Source organism: Chanodichthys erythropterus, chromosome 8 (genome assembly GCF_024489055.1).
Source record: "Chanodichthys erythropterus isolate Z2021 chromosome 8, ASM2448905v1, whole genome shotgun sequence".
NCBI classification, from domain to species: domain Eukaryota; kingdom Metazoa; phylum Chordata; class Actinopteri; order Cypriniformes; family Xenocyprididae; genus Chanodichthys; species Chanodichthys erythropterus.
The window spans coordinates 31,695,506-31,717,598 of NC_090228.1; the positions used below are offsets into that span (position 1 = coordinate 31,695,506).

The 22,093-nt window shown below is 40.3% G+C and overlaps 1 protein-coding gene across 3 annotated transcripts in view; it reads right to left on the reverse strand.

The window, feature by feature from the left end:
• The window catches only part of LOC137024727 (tripartite motif-containing protein 16-like), a 54,508-nt gene extending 33,824 nt beyond the window's left edge, over positions 1-20,684 (reverse strand). Inside the window, exons 1-12 of one of the 3 annotated variants that reach the window (XM_067392579.1) lie at positions 20,474-20,684; positions 19,024-19,142; positions 13,712-13,842; positions 13,322-13,448; positions 11,279-11,424; positions 8,812-8,873; positions 8,635-8,655; positions 5,041-5,617; positions 3,535-3,630; positions 3,215-3,436; positions 768-927; positions 604-651 (exon numbers count right to left, since the gene is read on the reverse strand). In XM_067392579.1, coding sequence (XP_067248680.1) covers positions 604-651; positions 768-927; positions 3,215-3,436; positions 3,535-3,630; positions 5,041-5,617; positions 8,635-8,655; positions 8,812-8,873; positions 11,279-11,424; positions 13,322-13,448; positions 13,712-13,842; positions 19,024-19,142; positions 20,474-20,562 — 1,798 coding nt within the window. In that variant the 5' untranslated portion in view covers positions 20,563-20,684. Of the gene's footprint in view, positions 1-603; positions 652-767; positions 928-3,214; positions 3,449-3,534; positions 3,631-5,040; positions 5,618-8,634; positions 8,656-8,811; positions 8,874-11,278; positions 11,425-13,321; positions 13,449-13,711; positions 13,843-19,023; positions 19,143-20,473 lie in introns of all 3 variants that reach the window. The other 2 variants (XM_067392578.1, XM_067392580.1) reach the window with 2 other exon arrangements.
• Positions 20,685-22,093: the final 1,409 nt, after the last annotated feature.

Below are 22,093 nucleotides of genomic sequence, written 5' to 3' on the forward strand. Positions count from 1 at the left end.
TAGACAGTTTGATACGATGTCTTGAGGAGGTAAAAGCTTGGCTTGCCAAGAATTTCCTATTTCTGACCCCTCAGAAACCAGGCCAAGACATGATCTTGATAAATTTATCTCTCCCCAAGTATGAAATTAAAGTGTGATTTTAGATAGTTCCCTTAAATTTGACAAGCAACCATTGCATCTTGTTTCTTCTATTTTCACTCTTTTTTTAGACTTTTTATTACCTCGCACTTGGACTATTGCAATTCCCTATTAGATCAGAAACAAAACTACTTTGGATATCCAGAAACTGGCTAAAATCAAGGGGTAACAGAGCTTTTGAAGTGGCTGGCCCCGCATTGTGGAACAAGCTCCCACTTTATATTAGATCGGCTTCCTCTTTGTCTGAGTTAAAGTCTTGTCTTAAAACCTATTTATTTTCTGTTGCTTTTAGCTTATCATGACTGTTCTGTTTTAAGCTGTGTTTAATAATGTTTGTGTTATTAATTTCTGTTAGCTCTTTCTGTTTATAAAGCATTTTGGTCAGACTGCAGACGTTTTTAAAATGTGCTTTATAAATAAACTGAACTGAACTGAAGTTTTTTGCTTGTTTTCTTAGTGACTTACATTGTAGGAAGTCATTCCTGGTCCTGGGAACAATGTTGGTGAAAGTGACTGTGGAAATCAACAGACAAAGCGTGTGATTATCATGTCAAGAGAAAATGATCACATGATAGATAGCAGATTATGGAGGATCATTCCTGAGAGCAGATGAATCTCCAGGACTTTACCTCTGTCAGAGAACTTCTTAAGCTCCTCTTTGCAGAAATCCTCCAGTTTGTCTCTCAGCTGACGGACAGATTCTTTCGTGCCGTCAAAAGAGGAGAGGGAACTGAAGGGATCGTCATTTATGTCTGTAGATTCAGGAGGAGCTGAGAGAGACTGGAAACTCTACAAAAAAAAAGAAATCAAAGCTCATCACCTCCACACTTCAGCCAATAACCTGCACTACTGTCAGATTTGATCAGCTCTTTTTGATCTTTAGTAACTCTCCTCAATCTATCACTTTCACAGCTTCAGATTCATTCTTCTCATATTCATCATTTCACATTAGAGCTACACTATTGTGACGAGCAGGGCGGGCGAGAGCCGTGAGGGAACGGCGCGAGGCCGGTGGTGCGAGTGTTAATGAGCATCACCTGGGAGGCGCACCGGCCTTGAGTCCCTCACGGAGGAGCTCCGGGAGCATAAAAAGAGGAGCGACTACAGTGAAGGACGAGAGAGGACCAGGCCCGGACTTTATTTTATGTTCTATTATGTTTGATTTGACCGGCAGACGTCCGCGAGGGTCTGCCGGCATTACTTCCGTTTTGTTGTTTGTTTATTTTGAGATTAAAGTTTTGTTGAATGTTCGCCGGTTCCTGCCTACTTCTTCCCACATCTACTGACCTCGTTACAACTATATTACCAAAAGTTTTGGGGCGGCTGTCTTTACGTGCACATGAACTTAAATGACATCCCATTCTTAATCCGTAGGTTTTAATATGGAGTTGGCCCAAGCTTTGCAGCTATAACAGTCTCAACTCTTCTGGGAAGGCTTTCCCCAAGGTTTAGGAGTGTGTTTATGGGAATTTGACCATTCTTCTGGAAGCGAATTTGTGAGGTCAGACACTGATGTTGGACGAGAAGGCCTGGCTCGCAGTCTCCGCTCTAATTCATCCCAAAGGTGTTCTGTCGGGTTGAGGTCAGGACTCTGGTGTGGAGGATCTTGACTGGCCTGCACAAACTCACTCATCCATGTCTTTATGGACCTTGCTTTGTGCACTGGTGCGCAGTCATGTTGGAACAGGAAGGGGCCATCCCCAAATTGTTCCCACAAAAGTTGGGAGCATGAAATTGTCCAAAATGTCTTGGTATGCTGAAGCATTAAGAGTTCCTTTCACTGAAGCTAAGGGTTCAAGCCCAACCCCTGAAAAACAACCCCACACCATAATCCCCCTCCACCAAACCTTACACTTGGCACAATGCAGTCAGGCAAGTGCCGTTCTTCTGGCAACTGCCAAACCCAGACTCGTCCATCAGATCGCCAGACAGAGAAGCGTGATTGGTCACTCCAGAGAACTCGTCTCCACTGCTCTCGAGTCCAGTGGTGGCGTGCTTTACACCACTGCATCAGACGCTTTGCATTGCACTTGGTGATTTAAGGCTTGGATGCAGCTGCTCGGCCATGGAAACCCATTCCATGAAGCTCTCCATGCACTGTTCTTGAGCTAATCTGAAGGCCACACGAAGTTTGGAGGTCTGTGGCTATTGACTCTGCAGAAAGTTGGTGACTTCTGCGCACTGTACATCTCAACATGCGCTGACCCTGCTCTGTGATTTTATGTGGGCTACCACTTCATGGCTGAGTTGCTGTTGTTCCCAATTGCTTCCACTTTATCCCCATGATACCACTAACAGTTGACCGTGGAATATTTAGCAGTGAGGAAATTTCACGAATGGACTTATTGCACAGGTGGCGACCTATCACGGTACCATGCTTGAATTCACTGAGCTCCTGAGAGCGACCCATTCTTTCACAAATGTCTGTAGAAGCAGTCTGCATGGTAGGTAATCGATTTTACATACCTGTGGCCATGGAAGTGATTGGAACAACTGAATTCAGTGATTTGGAGGGTTGTCCCAATACTTTTGGCAATATAGTGTATATGTTCAAGCGCAGGAGCCCAAACACATTCCTGGAGGCCCCCCAACACTGCATGTCTCCTTGATCAAACACACCTGATTCAGATCATCAGCTCATTAGTCGAGACTCCAAGACCTGAAATGGGTGTGTCAGACAAAGAAGACATGCAAAATCTGCAGTGTTGGGGAGGGTCCAGGAATGTGTTTAGGAACCCCTGTTTTAATGCTTGACACTTACACTATATGTGAACTTTATAGGAAAACACTTTGATATGTTAATGGAAGATGTTTGATAATCCAAGTTGAGATTCAGGGCCATTTCTAGGCACAGGTGAACCAGACACTTGTCTAGGGCCCACCATCTGGAGGAGGCACCAATTATTGAAAAATAAACTTGAATAAAAATGACAACTGTTGGTGTTTGGCAGCTAAATATTTCTTCCCAAAGAGCTCACAACATGTTGACAACGGCTCATTCTGCTCTCATGAAATGTTTCTCTGTGAGTTTCTTGTTCAAGTCCGCTATGATCCTGTTCTTCTAGATCTCTGTTACCTGCAGGAAATGGATGTGATCCTGTGTGTGTGAAAGCTGCTCCAGCTCAGCATCTCTCCTCCTCAGATCATTGATCTCCTGCTCCAGTCGCTCCAGTCGTCCTTCAGCTCGACTCACTGCAGTCTTTTCCTGATCTCTGATCCGCTGTGTGACCTCAGAGTGGCTTTCCTCAATGGAGCGGATGAGCTCAGTGAAGATCCTCTCACTGTCCTCCACTGCCGCCTGTGCAGAGCGCTGTTAGGACACACATCACAGTCACACAGTGGCTTCAGTGAGTCCTGACTGAGACTTCTCAAACTTCTCTTCTTCTCCAGACTCACCTTATGAGACTCCACAGCCTCTCTCAGCTGCTGAAGATCTTTCTCTCTCTGCTGGATCCTCTGCTGGAATGACATTTGCGTCTCCTCTAGCTGCTTCTGGAGGACATATGAATAACAGTAAAAGTCAGCATTTTGTGAGCGGTGTGTGGGGTCTTTTGCAATACAGACAGCTTTGCGGATACAGCATGTGGTGTAAATGTCTATGATTGAGGAAAGAGAGTAATCATTTATTTTATTATTTGGTAACTCACAATAGCCAAAAATGATTCTCACAATTTTCTTTAGCTTTTTGTATTTCTAAATTATTGCAAAATATTTACATTAACTGAACAGGTACCTTTTTTTCTAATTAAAAACCTGAAGGACAGCATTTGTAGTATCTGTAGTTTTTTGTATTTCTGGAAAATTGCTAAATATTTACATTAACTGAACAGATTCTTTCACAGAAAGAAGGCATTAGTACAGTATGACAATTTCACTGATTCAAGTGCTCTTAATGGAATGGATGAGCCTAGTGGCTTCTGCAGAGTATATCGTGGTTTCATTTTAGTGAGAGCCATGCGCATGTCGCATGGTTCAAGTGACCAAATTCTGATTTTTCCTCTCATGTGGTACAGATCGGATATGAACCACGGCCGTGTAAGCAGGAAAAAAGCCCATGGATTCCGATATTCACAGATCGGTTTCGGGCTTCATTCACGTGGAAATACATTCGATATCAATCGTATATGTGCGTTTGCACCTGCCATGTTAGCGGACAGATCGGATATTCCCGGATATGCGACTCCTGCTTCACTGAATTTTTTTTTTTTTTTTTTTACATTTCAGGGTACAGACATACCTATAAGAAATGCAACATCTCTAGCTGACTGGCAGAGTATTAATTTCATTTGTTTGTGTTAAATTAATCGTTGCTGCTGTTGTCAGTGACGATGGCTCCTGCACAGACGTGCGTTTTAAACCCATTGTAGAGACTCTAACCATTTGTTCCATTGAAACCACAAAATGAAAAGCACACAGACTTGTACCTGCCCTTGATATACAGTCACTGATGAACACATTTGGTTTTAATGAGTAAAAAAAACCTAGTATAGGACGGCGGATTCGAACCCAGAAGCTGTGATGTTTAACAAATATCTACCAGAGTATTATTCAACTCGCACGCTTCCAGCGGAGCTGTGTAGTTATACTGTAGTTATACTATTTTGATGTATGGATGTAACTATTGCATTAAAAGGGTTTCTATATGAATTCATGTCAATAAATTAAACTCAATGTACCATTGTGTTAAGAAACTATTTACATTATTTTCACCATATTTTCACCATATTTCCTGCTAAGCTCAATGTGGAGAACAAAAAGGTTCAACACTGAAACTCAACCGTGCAGCACTGTTGAAACATGCAGTGTGAATGCTGTAACCTCTTAATATGGTGCTAAAAGAAATATATGAAATGAGACTAAATGTCAACATCAATTATTCAGTGTCTACTTTTAAGTTCATACCTGTTTCTCTGTCCTCTGAGCTGCAGCTGATACAGTGTCATGGTTTTTATGTTCATCTATCGTACACAGCACACATATACACTTCTGGTCAGTGCGACAGAAAACCTCAAGGAGTTTATCATGTGTTGGGCAGATCATCTCCTGCAGTCGTCCAGTGGCATCAGTCAGATTGTGTCTCTTTTCTTTAAACAAACTCTCATGTTGTTCAAGGTGATTTTGACAGTAAGAGATTAGACACACCAGACAGGACTTGACGGCTTTGTGTTTTCTTCCAGTACAGACATCACACTGTACATCTCCAGCTACAGCATAACAGTCAGCAGGAAGTTTAGTGTTCTTCAGTTTCTCCACCACTTCAGCCAGCATGGTGTTTTTAGCTAAAGCAGGTCTTGGACTGAAGGTCTGTCTGCACTGAGGGCAGCTGTAGACTCTCTTCTGATCCTCCTGATCCCAGCAGCCTGTAATACAGCTCTTACAATAACTGTGTCCACAGGGAATGGTCACTGGATCCTTCAGGAGATCCAGACACACTGGACATGTGAACTCATCCTGAGAAAATCTGGCTTCAGCCATTTTACTGCATGAATACAGAAACACAGACAACAGCTCAACGTGAAATGTGGAGTCTTTTGCTTCATGACAATGTGATTCATAAAAATGTGGTTTATGTGATCACCAAGTTGAGAGACAATGTAAAAGTTTTTTTCTGCATCCATATTTGACCTCATACAGGCATATAAAATTGCCTCTGCACTCTGAAACTCCGATACCCCCTTAAGGGGGTGTGGATCCCAGGTTCCCTTTCAGTCGGTCACGGTCGACGTACGTCAGTAGAGACGGATGAATTAGGATATCGCCAGAGAGCCCCATCAGCATTGAGTGAAACTAAACAAGCCAATGGAATTGGTGTGTGATATTTGCATAATGCACACTACCCCCGCCAGGTGGTTCCCCTCCCCTATGCCCCGTTCGGCCGTTTTCTCTGGCTCCGGTCAGGGGAATGGCATGTTGGCGTGTAAGAAGGGTGACCTGAGGATAATGGGCTTAGGGCTTCCCCACAGCGCTCCGTGGGCCCCTATCCTCTCTACAACACTGCAGCCTGTGGTGTTGCCGGAGGATCACTCTGGTCCCTTTGTGACATGACTAGTCGTTGCAGTCGAGAGCTTTGCTCAGCAGTTCTCGGCCGCACAGAAGCAGACTGAGGACATCAAATACATCTTGCCCTGGCGGTCCGCTGCTGCCTCCATCCCGTTGCTGGCTGCGCAACCTCAGTCTGCTCATCACCAAGGACGCCCACCTGCATCGTCCTCCGCCCTTGCTAAGTCAGCCTACACCCACCAGACAGCAAGGAGCCAGTCATGGAAGCGGCGCCCAGCCCGCTCAGACCCCAGCCAAGCCAGGTGGCAAAAGAACAAGGATGCGATCCTGAAACGGGCGACCTGGAGAAGAGGATGTCAGCTCTTTGGGAGACAATGCCCGCATCTCTCCCTCTCCCGGAGGAGGGCCGGGGGGAATTTTTGTCATATTGTCCCGCCGCTGGCTCCACCTCGCCACTCGCAGCCCCCTCTCACCTCACCAGCACTGCCACCTCGCAGAGTCCAACCTCACTTCGGGCTGCTATGCCGTCCGAGTCGGGTCCCAGCACTCGCTGCCCCACGCCAGGTACGTCTGTGGTGCCTTTGATGCTGCTGGCTCGGAGTCTGAGAGCCTGTCCAGCTGGCTCATTCGTACCATCAAACTCGGCTATGCGATTCAGTTCGCCCAGCGTCCCCCAGTGTTCAGGGGTGTTCGTTACACTCGCTTGTCCCTAGACAATGCACCTGTTCTCCGGGCGGAGATTGCCATCCTCCTAGCGAAGGATGCAATTGTGCCAGTCCCTTCAGCCAATATAAAGTCAGGGTTTTACAGCCCCTACTTCATTGTACCCAAGAAAGGCAGTGGGTTACAGCCAATCCTGGATCTGGATTATCAGTCCCAAGGCGTGCCTTGCCCACTCAGGTTAAGATCTCACTCCACTAGAGGAGTTGCCTCTTCCTGGGTGCTGGAGCATGATGCCTCACAGACATATCTGTAGAACTGCGGGGTGGTCGACACCCAACATGTTGGCTGGATTCTATAGCCTTTGTGTGGAACCGGCGAGCACTGAAAGTGAACGTCTTGGTTACGTATGTAACCCTCGTTCGCTGAAGGAGAGAACATCCTGTCGCCACAGTTCCTGTGCCTTCACTGTAGAGCAGACTCAAAGGTTGTCTCCTCAGCAAAAAACAGATTGCGATTGCACACGCTTCCATATTTTACCCACCTGGCGGGGCAGTGCACATTATGCAAATATCGCACGGCAATTCCATTGGCTTGTTTAGTTTCACTCGAAGCTGATAGGGCTCTCTGGCAATATCCCTATTCGTCGGTCACTACTGACGTACGTCTCCGTTCCCTCCTTCAGGGAACGAGGGTTACGTATGTATCTGAGACGATCTAAAACCACATTTAGAAAGTTATAAAAAGAACTGTTGTTATTTATTCTAAATATTTGGAGATTTAGCTTCAGGTGCAGGATATTTTCACTCATTAGGTATTGTTCATTACCATGGCATCCTTCTGCACTTAACAGGCTTTGAGTATACAATGTACATGTACACGTAAAAGTTGGCAAAACTGCAAGAAAAGCTTGGTGTGTACCACTGACTGTGTATATTATCGAGGCTATTTTCTTTTTGTTAGGATAATGACGTAGAAATGGTTGTTCAATTTTCATTCATAACATTTCCCCATAGCAAGCCTATGAAAAGTGCTGCACTGCTCTCACAGTTGACTGATGCCTTTTTTGTTTTGACATCATGTTATTAAATAACATTTAGAAAATTAATTTGGAAATTTGTGAATCGATTCAAGTCGGAAGAAGATAGAATCACGATTCATATGTGAATGGATTTTACCCCACCCCTATTTTTTATTTATTTTTTCGTCTACTTGAATGAGGAAGAACCAGTGATTTAAGATTAGGTTTTTCAAATGCATTGAAATATAAACATTTTCTACATCATGGAAAAGCCACAATCTCAGCAGCCTATGATGCCTAAAACTGCCACAGTCCCACACAGAACATAAATGATTACTGCATTAAGCATTTTATGTTCATAATCATAGGCATTATTTGAGGATGGGATGGGTCAGATATGTCAAGATCAATGATGCTCGGCTGACTGTGGCAAAACACTGCTAAACTCACTGGGTGGTCTAATGGTCTCCAGGATTGTGCGCAGTAGCCTACTGTACATTGTGCATCCCGTCCCTTTTGCAATGAACGTTAAATGCAGAAATATACAAAGACCTAGGCTCTTCTGTTTCTGCTTTCCCTGGCCAAAAGACCTGCTTGAATCAGCCTCATCAGCTAAATGGCTAAAAAACAAATGTGGTGATCTAAGGATGTCCTAACATGTATATCACTTATGTATATAAATGAATTTCAGGTCCTGGACTGCCATCAGAGTGGATGAGTTCTCAAACAAACCCATGAGAAACAGCAATACAGCAGCAATGTAACAATAATGTCATAAATACATCACATTTTCATTGATTCATTAGAACACATACCGCTTTGAAGCACCAGATGACCTTTAAAAGACAAGAAGAGCATAAGTTACAAGAAATGACACTACCACAATCATGTCTACCTTCTTGAAGTATCCACTGAGTTAAAGAACATTCAGAAGGCAAAAAAGTTCCAAAGCAATGATATGAGCCATATTTCAGATTCACAAGTTCACTCACTTAATTGTTGAAGGATCACGAGGCCAAGTGCCATCTTCATTCTTCTGTTCAACAACTAGTACCTGCAGACAGGGGAAAACAAATCTAAGAAAAAAAACTAATTTGTTTATAGTTTATTTAAATCAATATAATTTTGTGAATGGATGGTCAGGATGATATTCACATTATTTTGATTATGTGAACTCTGCCACTGGACAAGGCAACTCCAACAGCACCAGTCCCAAGCCCAGATAAAGGAGGAGGGTTGGGATGGGGCTAGCAAACCCATCCCGTATAAACATCATATGCTACCGAAATGCCAAGAAATCGAGAACTAACTCAATCAGAGGTGGAGACAATCAAGTCTCTATGGCGGAGTTGGATCAAAGCTCTATGATGGAGTTTGGCACTCCGCACCTAAGGCTCCCCTCCGATGATTGGTTTGCTCTTCAGCATCAAAACCACTACCTATTGATCGGTGACTATAACAACCAGCTTGATGGCAAACACACTGGCTTTGAGGCTGCCATTGGCCCCCATGGATCAAGCAACCAAACAAACAACATTTGTTCAGCACTGCGAATAATGTGTGCTTTGGAAATATCTACTTTCAACATAAGCTGTGACACAAAATGATGTGGGGATCACCTGGTGAACGAAATCCATTATATTGGTAAATGCTGATGGTCATCCCTCGTCGTCGTCAGAAGCCGACATCGTGCAGATGTGGAATCGGATAATCATTTGCTCATTGCTAAATGTTTACTCCAACTCTCACACTACGCACCAAAGACCCATTGTTTGCAGCCATTCAACATCGCTACTTTATGAATCCACCCTCTGCTTGACAATTCCAACTTAAACTTTGGATCTTATTTGAACTATTGTCAGGAAGACAATGAGATGACAATCAAGGAAGGGTAGATGTGCTTCCAACACACAGTTGTCAAAAAGTGACAAAGCCCTAATCGACATACAGACTGTCTTGATGAACCGATGTTGAAATACGTCATTGGTCCCAGTGAATTGGAGATGGGGTGTTATTGATAAACTTCTCAAGAAGGGAAATCTTGCCATTTGCAACAACTGGTAAGGTATCACATTACTCTCCATCCCCGGCAAGGTCTTGTGCTCAGTTCTCCTTCAATGCCTTTGATGAGTGAATGACATACCATTGTGAGAGGAGCAGTCTGGAAATTGAAGTGGGAGATCTTGCAAACAAATTTTTGTCTTGAATATTTTCGAGCAACAATAAAACTTCTTTGATTGAGGTTTGCTGGATTCTGACACTATTTAGGACTTTTCACACTTGAAATAGTTAATTGGTAATCTGGGTTATCTTTATTCACATTACACACTGCTCATACTATACCCGGGGTTAACAGTTAATCCTGGGTATTCATAAGATGACATTTCACACTGCACATTCCTAAAGTCAGGGTTAAAGGTGCCGTAGAACGTCTTTTTAAAAGATGTAATATAAGTCTAAGGTGTCCCCTGAATGTGTCTGTGAAGTTTCAGCTCAAAATACCCCATAGATTTTTTTTTATTCATTTTTTTAACTGCCTATTTTGGGGCATCATTAAATATGCGCCGATTCAGGCTGCGGCCCCTTTAAATTCTCGTGCTCTCCGCCCCCATCTCCCAGAGCTCTCGACTCTATCATTGCATAAACAAAGTTCACACAGCTAATATAACCCTCAAAATGGATCTTTACAAAGTGTTTGTCATGCAGCATGTCTAATCGCGTAAATACAGTGTTTATTTGAATGTTTACATTTGATTCTGAATGAGTTTGATAGTGCTCCGTGGCTAAAGCTAACACTGTTGGAGAGATTTATAAAAAATACCACATTTAACCACATTTAACAGTACATTAACAACATGCTAATGAAACATTTAGAAAGACAATTTACAAATATCACTAAAAATATCATGTTATCATGGATCATGTCAGTTATTATTGCTCCATCTGCCATTTTTCGCTCTTGTCTTTGCTTGCTTACCTAGTCTGATGATTCAGCTGTGCACATCCAGACGTCCTGCCCTTGTGTAATGCCCTGAACATGAGCTGGCATATGCAAATATTGGGGGCGTACATATTAATGATCCCGACTGTTATGTAACAGTCGGTGTTATGTTGAGATTCGCCTGTTCTTTGGAGGTCTTTTAAACGAATTAGATTTATATAAGGAGGAGGAAACAATGGAGTTTGAGACTCACTGTATGTCATTTACATGTACTGAACTCTTGTTATTTAACTATGCCAAGGTAAATTCAATTTTTAATTCTAGGGTTCCTTTAAAGTCATTATCTGCAGAGTCGGTGTCACTGATAGGACAAACGCAGGCACTAGTATTGCGGGTCCTCATATTACACATGACTGAAGTTTATCTTTTGTATATGAAAAAACAGCAAATTCCACAATAGGGGATACATCTCATAATACACAAAAACAAAGAGCAGGTATGATGCTAGAATATCTCACCTGTCCATCAAAGAGACCAGCATCCGAAACGGTGCTGTTCAGTTTATTCAATGGCTCAAATCTGTTGCTCATGTATTTGTTCCATAGCCTGGTTTCCTTCTCATCTGGAATACTGAATAATTTCCGCATCTCTCGTTCGATGGTGTCTGTCAGGACAGATGTGGTAAATTTATAGTGCGATCTCTATGATCCTTTAATTAAAATCAGTATAAATGTATCTTTGCACATTAATATATACAATAAAACAATACTAACAAATAATAAAAACAATTTAACAGGTACACAGAAAATATATGTTAGTTTAACGCAGTGTTTCTCAAACTTTTTCTGCCGTTCACCACTTAGGGAAGGGAAGGTAGGGAAGGGTTCTGAGCCCCACCTGTTCCCAACCGCCCTAACAACATTTTAATACACTAGGCTATAAGGTTAACTGTTAAAATGTATTAAAATGTATTTTATTAACATCACATTTGTAAAAACATTACATCAAATAACAGCATTAAAAACTTTCAAATAGAGAAAATAAAAGTGCAATTATATTATCACTTTGCATTATAATTATATATAAATTAAATATAATTTGAGTTTTTTTTAGAACATTTCCCCTTATTGTTTCCATGCCAACGCGTCATGCTTTTCACATCACACACCGCAGCCACAATATGTACGCTGTATGTAACACTTTTATTTTGTTTCTCCTTTATTCATAATATTCAAATTTGCTTACCATGTCATCAACTGTCTGATATTACGATTCTCAAATATGTATAAGTGTGTGTGTTTTGTCGTTTAAAAACGTTAATAAATTATCTCGATCTATAACACGAGATGGGTGCCGCCATGTTTGTTTGCGCAGCTGTTCAGCGAGCCCTGTAAATCGGATTTACAGCACGTGAATTCATCCATTTCTCCATATCCATGTAAGTAAGTGATCTGGGAGAAAAATAGAGTAAACTTTATAGTTACTTATACTATGTGTGTCTGATAAGAATAAAACACATCGGCAAATTATATTTGAATTGATTGTTAATGCAGCTACCATAAACATCACTATGTACTTTACAAATTCTAAAAGTATTGTTTTATGAGTACTTATGTATATTTAAATGTCTGACACCAAAAAATACACATTATGTTGTTGAAAACACTGCATAGTTGTCATAAATGACAAGCGCTGCTGAGCACGTACGTCTCTGGCTCAGCGCCAGCCAAAGCACGAAAGCACAGTTTGAATTTGGCATTTAAGTGACGTCTCTGAACATTATAAATCCCATATTTGGGACCGTAGCTACTCTCAGGGGCACAGAAATAAAAGGTTAATAGAGGTGGGCACAAAAATGACCAAATTTCCTCTCGTTTGTCGCGCCCCACACTTTGAGAAACGCTGGTTTAACACATCTTATTTTGACTTATCAGATAATGTTGGCCAGATGTCAATCAGTTACTTGATCTAATTACTTTTTATTAATCATAATTCATTTTAAATATGTCCCTCTTGGGCTAACATTTTCCTTTACAAATATTAGGGATGCTCCAATTGATCGGCTATCAACTGATAACTGCCTCCAATGACCCGATTGGCGATCTCTCAATTTACCAAATCTCAGAAACCAATCTCATGCTGAAAACACAAAAAGACACGCCTGCCGTGAGAGGTATGGAACATATGACAAGCTTGCAGAAGCACCATTTCAATCTGTAAAATGATGTACAAATCATACATATTTATTAAATAACTTAAAAAAAAACCAACAAAAAAATTTTTCAAAACTTTGCGAGACATACTTTCACAAACACTTTAATTACCACAAAGAACCGCTGTTGACAATTGGTCCCTTATGAACTGCTTGACTTCTCCACTTCCTTTCCTTTTAAATTTTTCTTTCTGAAACTAATTAATACAATTTTTGATCAACTAACTCTTTTCGTTTATTAGGGGACAGCCCTAGAAACAGTGATACTGTCTGGTTGCAAAGATAGTTGGTTGTTGCTTCACAAACAATCAATAACCATCAGCTAAAGAAAAAAAAAGTCTGATCATACCTATGGTGTCTACTTTGCTGAACCTTCTCGTGACAATATTGTCCATGTTGCTGTTTTCACATAGATTCAGTTTGGTGAGGTAGACTTCCACCTTACAGTGTTTTACAAACATCCCCACTAGCACCACCTGAGGAGGAAGAACAAACATTATCAACAGTGCCAATCACAGACACATCTGTTGAGAGTGTGAACACAACAGCCAATCAGAGGCGTTTATGAATCTGCTCAACAGCGTTTAAAGTGTTACATTTTTAAACTTTCAGTACTGACTTGGTATCGCAGTCAGTACTTTTGACAACACTATCCATGAGCCTCTCAAAGTGTGTTTCCTGCTTTATTATCAGTCATTTATTACAATCAGAGCGGGTTCTCTTCCACGGACAGCGTTACCTTTCGAGCGATGGGCTCCTGTCTGTCAGTCAGCCCGTACCACCTCACAAGCTTATTCCAGCCCTCTGTGGGCACAGTGATATAGTCCAGTTCATCGATGAGGTGTTCCTTAATGTCCATCTTATCTCCAACTACAACCGGGAGACAGAAAATGCCAAGCTAAAGGTTACATATGCAAACCATACATAATATTCATAATAAATGAAAATATTATATAATATATATAAATAACTTCCTGCTTCGCTACTGTTCGGACGCTCTTGCGTACAGCTAAGCGCTTGCTTACAACTACATTCTGCCTTCCACAAGCAACAGTTTCTGATGTAAACAGGGAACGTAAGAGCATTCTGATGAAATATAAAACTGCAAATCGACTAATCATTCATGTGGGGAAGAATGATATTCGGAAGGAGCAGTCAGAACTCCTTAAGAGGGATTTCAATGAACTTTTTGAAATGCTTAAAAGACTAAAAGTTCAGTCGTTCATCAGTGGACCACTCCCAGCAAGAGGAACAAATAGATTTACACGGTTGCTTGGACTTAACACATGGCTGCAAAAAACCTGCAACTTAAAAGGACTAAATTTCATCGACAACTTCAATCTGTTCTGGAGTCAGAGACAACTGTTCACTCATGATGGCCTGCACCCAAACAAACTGGGCTCAAGAGTGCTAAAGGACAATATCTACTTCTGCCTCCATCATCCTTCAGCAGTGTGTGCAAATCCATTTAACCTGAATGGCACAAACACACCTGGACAGAGTACAACTGACCTCAGGACTTCACTTCAGCACCTGAATGGACATGCGGTTGACACACCCCACAAGGTCAATGATAACACCACGCAGCCACAACAACCACTGCTCACGGACACAATCTTGACTAAGCCCTGCCCACAGAGCTCACCGAGAGACAGTGACGTATTAGAACTGCTCCAAAATTCAGCACCCAAGGACGACTTTCGGGAAAACAGCCAGGGAAGCCAGGACAACATATTACAGCCTCCGGTAACACCAGAGCAACAGCCCCTCTCACTGGACACGTTATCCCTCTCTCCAGCATCCCCTCTTCTGTGCTTCTCAGAGAAAATGGAGGAACTGGTGTATGCTGGAACCAAACTCTCCCACTCTTTTGCTGCGAGCCCCCAGATATCAACAAAAAAGCGTCAAGCCCCGAAACCACCAAAGCCTGTGGGCCCAGCTCGCCCTCCCCCTCCTCCTGCGAGATCTCTTAGGCCCCTGCCACAACGCCAGCGCCCTCACCCTCCTTCAATCTGCTCTCAGTGATGTGTGTTGGGTCCCCGCTATGATAACAGTGACTTTATCAAATGTTTACAGAACAAGCGGGAACCCAGTGTGCCTGCAGCTTTCTCTATTTCTGTTTTATTACGTTATAGAAAGCCTAAGGCCTTTTCAAACCGTTTGGCAAACCCATTTAATCTGCTACCTATTACACGTCAAACTAAGATTACTGTAGAGACAGAAAGACTGTTAAGTTAGCACTTCTAAACATCCGCTCACTTAAAAATAAATCACTTCTAGTCACTGACTTAACCACAAACAACCTAGATTTTATGCTTCTAAATGAAACATGGCTTGAAGTCAGCTGCAGTGCAACGATCCTGAATGAAACAGCCCCTCCTAACTTTACTTTTATGAGTGTCTGCAGAGCTGTTAGGAGAGGTGGAGGTGTAGCTGCTCTATTTAAAGATGTCTATCAATGCAAGCAAGTGTCATTTGGTGATTACTTGTCTTTCGAATACTTGGGTATTGTATTAAAAGGTGCTCCTCGCATTCTACTTATAGTTATCTACAGGCCTCCAAAATACTCTCCAGCCTTTGTGGAGGACTTTACAGAACTGTTATCAGCAATTTCCTCAGAGTTTGACTGTTTTGCTATTACTGGGGACTTTAACATCCACATAGAAAATGCAGAATCCAATATGGCAAAAGATATCATAACTGTTTTGAATACTTTTGATCTGACTCAGCATGTACATGGACCTACACACAATCGTGGACACACTCTAGATTTAATTATCAGTAAGGGTCTAAACATTTCATCCATTGTCATTAAGGATGTAGCGCTATCTGATCATTTCTGTATTTTCTTTGAAATATTGATCTGTCCGACTGTTGAAGCTAGATCTATCTTGGTCAAAAAGCAATGCTTAAATGAGTAGCACTGTTTATGAAGGCTATATCTTTAACACCAAGCATATCTGCAGACTCTGTTGATTTTCTCCTTGATTCTTTTAACTCAAAAGTACAGAATGTTATTGATAACATTGCTCCTGTGAAAGTCAGGAAGAAAAGTGGCAGACAAAAAGCACCATGGAGAAACTCAACAGCAGTGCAAAATATGAAAAGACAATGCAGAAAAGCTGAGCGCATGTGGCGAAAGACAAAACTTGAAATCCATTATAACATCTATAAAGATATTCTTCATGCTTTCAATGTGGAATTAGGCAAAGCTAGACAGACCTTCTTCTCAAATATTATAAACAGAAACTTAAACTACACCCGCACTCTTTTTGCTACAGTAGAGAGACTAACAAACCCCTCAAGTCAGATTCCCAGTGAAATGCTCTCAGACAGCAAATGCTGTGAGTTTGCTTACTTCTTCTCTGAGAAAATTAATAATATCAGAAAGGCGATCAGCACATCCTTGAGCTGCACTGGGGTAAAACAGATCAGATCACAACCTCAGAAAGTAGCTATTATGTCTGATTTCGAAGCAATTGATGGTAAAATTTTGGAAGAAACAGTACAGCACCTTAAAACATCAACCTGCGCCCTTGACACACTTCCCACATCTTTTTTCAAAAGAGTGTTAAACTGTTTAGAAGCAGATCTCCTAGAAGTGGTAAATGCCTCACTTCTCTCTGGGACTTTTCCAAAATCCCTGAAAACTGCAGTTGTTAAGCCCCTCTTGAAAAAGAGCAATCTGGATAACACCATATTGAGCAACTACAGGCCAATCTCAAATCTTCCTTTCATAGGCAAGATCATTGAAAAAGTTGTTTTCAATCAGCTGAACAAGTTCTTAAGCTTGAATGGATACTTTGATAACTTTCAATCTGGTTTCCGACCGCATCACAGCACAGAGACAGCACTCATAAAGATAATAAATGATATTCGCCTTAACACAGATACAGGTAAATTAACAGTGCTGGTTCTACTTGACCTCAGTGCTGTGTTTGACACTGTCGATCACAACATTCTTCTTGACAGGCTGGAAAACTGGGTTGGGCTTTCTGGGATGGTCCTTAAATGGTTCAGGTCATACTTAGAAGGGAGAGGTTATTATGTGAGTATCGGTGACCATAAGTCTAAGTGGACATCCATGATATGCGGAGTCCCTCAAGGTTCAATACTCGCACCCCTCCTGTTCAACCTATATATGCTGCCACTGAGCCAAATAATGAGAAAGAACCAACTTGCATATCACAGCTATGCAGATGACACCCAGATTTACCTAGCCCTATCACCTAACGACTACAGCTCCATTGACTCCCTGTGCCAGTGCATTGATGAAATTAAAAATTGGATGTGTCTAAACTTCCTTCAGTTAAACAAAGACAAAACTGAAGTCATTGCGTTTGGAAACAAAGATGAAGTTTTCAAAGTGAACATGTACCTTCACTCTAGGGGTCAAACAACTAAAAATCAAGTCAGGAATCTTGGTGTGATCTTGGAGTCAGACCTGAGTTTCAGTAGCCATGTAAAGACAATAACTAAATCAGCGTATTATCATCTCAAAAATATTGCAAGAATTAGATGCTTTGTCTCCAGTCAAGACTTAGAGAAACTTGTTCATGCTTTCATCACCAGCAGGGTGGATTATTGTAATGGGCTCCTCACTGGTCTTCCCAAAAAGACCATAAGACAGCTGCAGCTCGTACAGAACGCTGCTGCCAGGATTCTGAGCAGAATACGAAAACATGAACACATCACACCAGTCCTCAGGTCCCTGCACTGGCTTCCAGTTGCATTTAGAAGTGCGTTCCATAGATAAGATATCTCCGGAAGGGGGATTAGGGCTGTGTGGTGCAGTTTGAGGTGTCTTGGCAAAAGGGGAGATTGAAACTATGTTTATCAGTTTGAAGTGCCCTAACAGGTAGCAGTCCTGTTGGATGAGGAAGATCCATTCTGATCTGCTCTGATGAATAGATCCGTTTAGATCCAACTCTGATGGACGACAACAACAACAACAACAAACTCCCTGAGACTTCCTAGCTCTTCCATCCAGATAGCAAAATTCTCTGTTTTTACTGTTATTTCTATTCCTTATGTTCTATTTTTATTATTCTTTTTTATGTAAATCACTTTGAATTACCATTGTGTATGAAATGTGCTATACAAATAAAGTTGCCTTGCCTTGCCTATAATAAACATTCATTATTCTTTCGCGTCTGATTGTGCTATAATACTGTCAAATACACAAAAGGTTTACATAAACACAGTTGGTTATGTCTGAAGTGAGTTGAGAAAATCGGACGCGTGCAGGTCTTAAAGTGACAGCATCCTAATACTTAGCATGCGGACCCTTGTCCTTAAAGGGATAGTTCACCCCAAAAATTAAAATCCTGTCATCACATACTCACTTTCAAGTGGTTTTAAACCTGAATGAGTTTCTTTCTTCTGTTGAACACAAAAGAAAATATTTTGAAGAATGTGGGTAACCAAACAGTTATAATATTTTTTATATAACCAAAAAATATAATGTGGAAATCACTGGGGACCATCAACTGTTTGGTTACCCACATTCTTCAAAATAGTTTGTTTTGTGTTAATAAGAGGAAAGAATTATTGTGTCAGCAATATATGCAATACAATTTTAAAATATGTTAAATATTTGATATGTTAAATATATTTTAAAATATGTTAAATAGCATGCAATATTTAGTGTGCTTGTGCTTATATAAAATGATTTGATAAAATGAATTTTGTAAAATATAAAAATAATAACAATTAAAAAAAAAAAATTATTGTGGTACAAGACACTGTGGCATGGCAATCATATGAAAGGGGGCCCTTGGTGTTGCTATAGCCCCAGGGCCCAATGTGTTCTTAATCCGGGCCTGCACATAACAGTGGAAAATTAATAGAAAGGCTCATTCTTTCTAAAGAAATGTGATGTAAATGTATGAAATATTAAAATGTATATAAATATGAGTCTTTTGAACTACAAGCGCTAATGGATTTGTTTTGTGCAGTCCTGTGATCACATAAACCGAATCAGATGTGCCAGAATAAACATGTGTCCTCGTATTTGTTTGATTGTGAATGACTCCAGTGTGTAAGACAAACCGTTGAACAGGCTGTAGTTATTCACGGGTCCAGGAGAAATGTTCCGGTCTCCAGTCTGACGTCTGTCAAAACCCACATATTTCTTCCACTGCTTGAACCAGTCAATGCTCACCAAATACCTGCAGGAAACAGGAAATGACTCGAATACAATGCTGCTGTTTTGCGAAACGGCCCCAGGTCTTTATTCACCGTATCAGAGAAAAAACAAACAAACTCGGGTTTGATTTGGGTATGCTAGAGCCTATATACTACATCTGTGTAATAACTAAAAGAATATCATATTTTATGGCTAGTTTACTTTAGTTTTTTACCATACTTTCACCCAAACTGAATAATTTAATCAAGTTTAAATGGGTAAATCTAACATAAATATTTCTGATTCATCATTTTCTTTACAAACTTAACTTAATTCTTGTTAAAACACACTAGATAAGCTTATTCTGTGCATTTTGAGCACTTTTTGTGTGAAATCATATTATTTTGTCCATCAGAAGTGTGCTTTCACTTTAATTGAGTGTCAACAGCGCTGCAAATATAGATTTCGGTGCCACTCGACGCTCACTGCTCCCGGTGTGACTGCACTCATTGGGTAACATGAACACTGGAAAAAATAGGCGCTGCTCACACTTGCAGCCGTAAGACGATGGCGAAAGATTTGGTTTCAAAGCAAAATGTGAAATTGCCTATTTAGCAATATTTTGGATTTTAACCCAGTGCACATTTTACTTTCGCTTTCCAATTTGCGATTTTAAATGCAAAAGAAGGATATAAATTAAAATATATTATACATAATATATTTTGAGTGTTGGAAACAGTTGTGCTGATTAATATTTTTTTATAACATGTGATTATAACAAGATTCTTTGAGGAATTAAAAAAAGGGGGAAAAACAGCATTTATTTAAAATATAATTTTTGTAACAATATATACTACACTTCAAAATTTGGGATCAGTAATTTGTCTCTTTTTTTTTTAAAGAAATTAAAACTTTTATTCAGTAAGTATGTGTTAAATTGATCAAAAGTGTTAGTAGTTTGCATTATTAGAAAAGATTTCGAATAAATGCTGTTCTTTTTAACCTTTCCATATATGGATCCTGCAAAATAAATACTTATAGGAACGCTTCAGCAAATCCATGCCAACACTGAAAACATGATTCATTCTTTGAATCAACCAAATAATCTGTTCTCATGAATAAAGGTGTTATCAAAACTGATCATAATAAGTAGAAGTAGTTGTGCAAGTAGTGAGTGTGAGTGTTACTGAAGTGACACACACACACACACACACACAATCATGAATCTGATCATAAGTGTTTGTCGGACTGATCATGATGATTGATTCTGATCTCCGCATGATCATCGTGATCGATTCTGGTGTTATTGATGAAACACTGATAAAGTCATCTGAGCTCGAGTTTACTTTTGATCCTTGTTATCTAGTGTCTCACCAGGTCTCTCCTCTGCACAGCGGCGTCTTCAAGAGCGTCGCGATCTCTTCTCTCTGCGTCTCCAGATCCACCGCGCCGTCCTCCGCCATCTTCACGCGCACGCGAACTAGCGTCACTCATCTGGCAACAGACATGCACGCTCACAGACTCTTCTTTCTTCTTCTTCTTTTAAGTTTTACAAGTATAGGTCTCTGCGGAACAAAAGAGGGGCGTCTCCCAATTTTGGGGTGTTTTCTAACTGAGAGAGATGTTTATAACGATCCAACCAAAAAAGTACGGAAGCCGGGATATGCGTTTTTTTTAAAGTACGGAAGCTTGAAAGGCCATTCATTATTATTTTATTTAATTTTTTCTTGTTTTCTTATGAACACAACTACTTTTTTAATGTTTAGATCCCGAGAAACAATTATGTCGAGATAATGAAAAATAAATAAAATATTGCTGCATGCTTGACTTCCGTAACAGGGAAACTATGCGTTTTTCCCAAGTGCCTGCCTAGATAACAGTTATATGGAAACATTTTACATTCATTTATTTTGAAGAGTATGAACTATTTTACAGGACCTGTAGCTTATAGCTCGAGAGGGCGAAATATATGATTTATGCAAGTTTTATTAGCCTACTCCGTTTTTTTAGTGCTAGTTATTTATTTATTTTATTATTATTATTTTGCATAAACTAGCCTACGAATTATAATGACACGGGATGTAATTTTGTCACAATGGCTATATATTTTACATAGACAAGTAGTCATTTGTCTGAACTTATCTGATCGGCGTCATTTGGTTGGACATGCATGGGGTGTAAAAATACTATAGTAATTGATAGTATATAGTGTTTTTGAAACAGTAAATTGTAGTATAGCCTACTGTATATTATAGTATTTACAACACTTTATTGTTAATGAATGCTACAGCAGCATAGGCTGTAGTACTTTAGTTTTTACTACAGTAAACTGCGTGTATTGTAATATATAGTTTAAAGAAAACTTAGCACAGTAGTAACGTAATTTGTTTATATTACTATAGTTGTTATATTACCACAGCAATAGCCTGTAGCCTATAATTACCACAACAAATTAATTCAAGTATGGTTCAAAACACTATAGTATTTACTATAAATTACTACGGTATTTTTTCACCTCAAATAGTTTCTTAAGGCTAGATCGCCTTCTTGTGCTACTAGTCTTGTTTAATGATTGATGCTCTTCAATATGAATATAACGCAGAAGAACACAACCAGTTGCACGCGATCAACAGCCTATTTTATTTAATCTCTCGCATGCCAAATTTCACGTGCATAGTGTAAACCTTCGTCATAAAAGCTATAGTATTATATATTTAATATATAATATTATATATATAATATTAATGATATAACCACTGCACTAACAGACAAGCAGAGAGAATACATAGGCTAGACAGTGCTTGTGATATAGAATTAACTTTAATTTTAAGTGTAGCCTAATTGTTTTTATAGGCTATCAACCACACAGAAACACATGACTGTCTCAGCGTATATTGTATGAGTATAAGCTTTATATGCATTCATAAGACTACTTACTGACCTTGTGTAAACTTAAAAAAAAAAAAAAAATGTGTTAACCTGAAATGATGACTC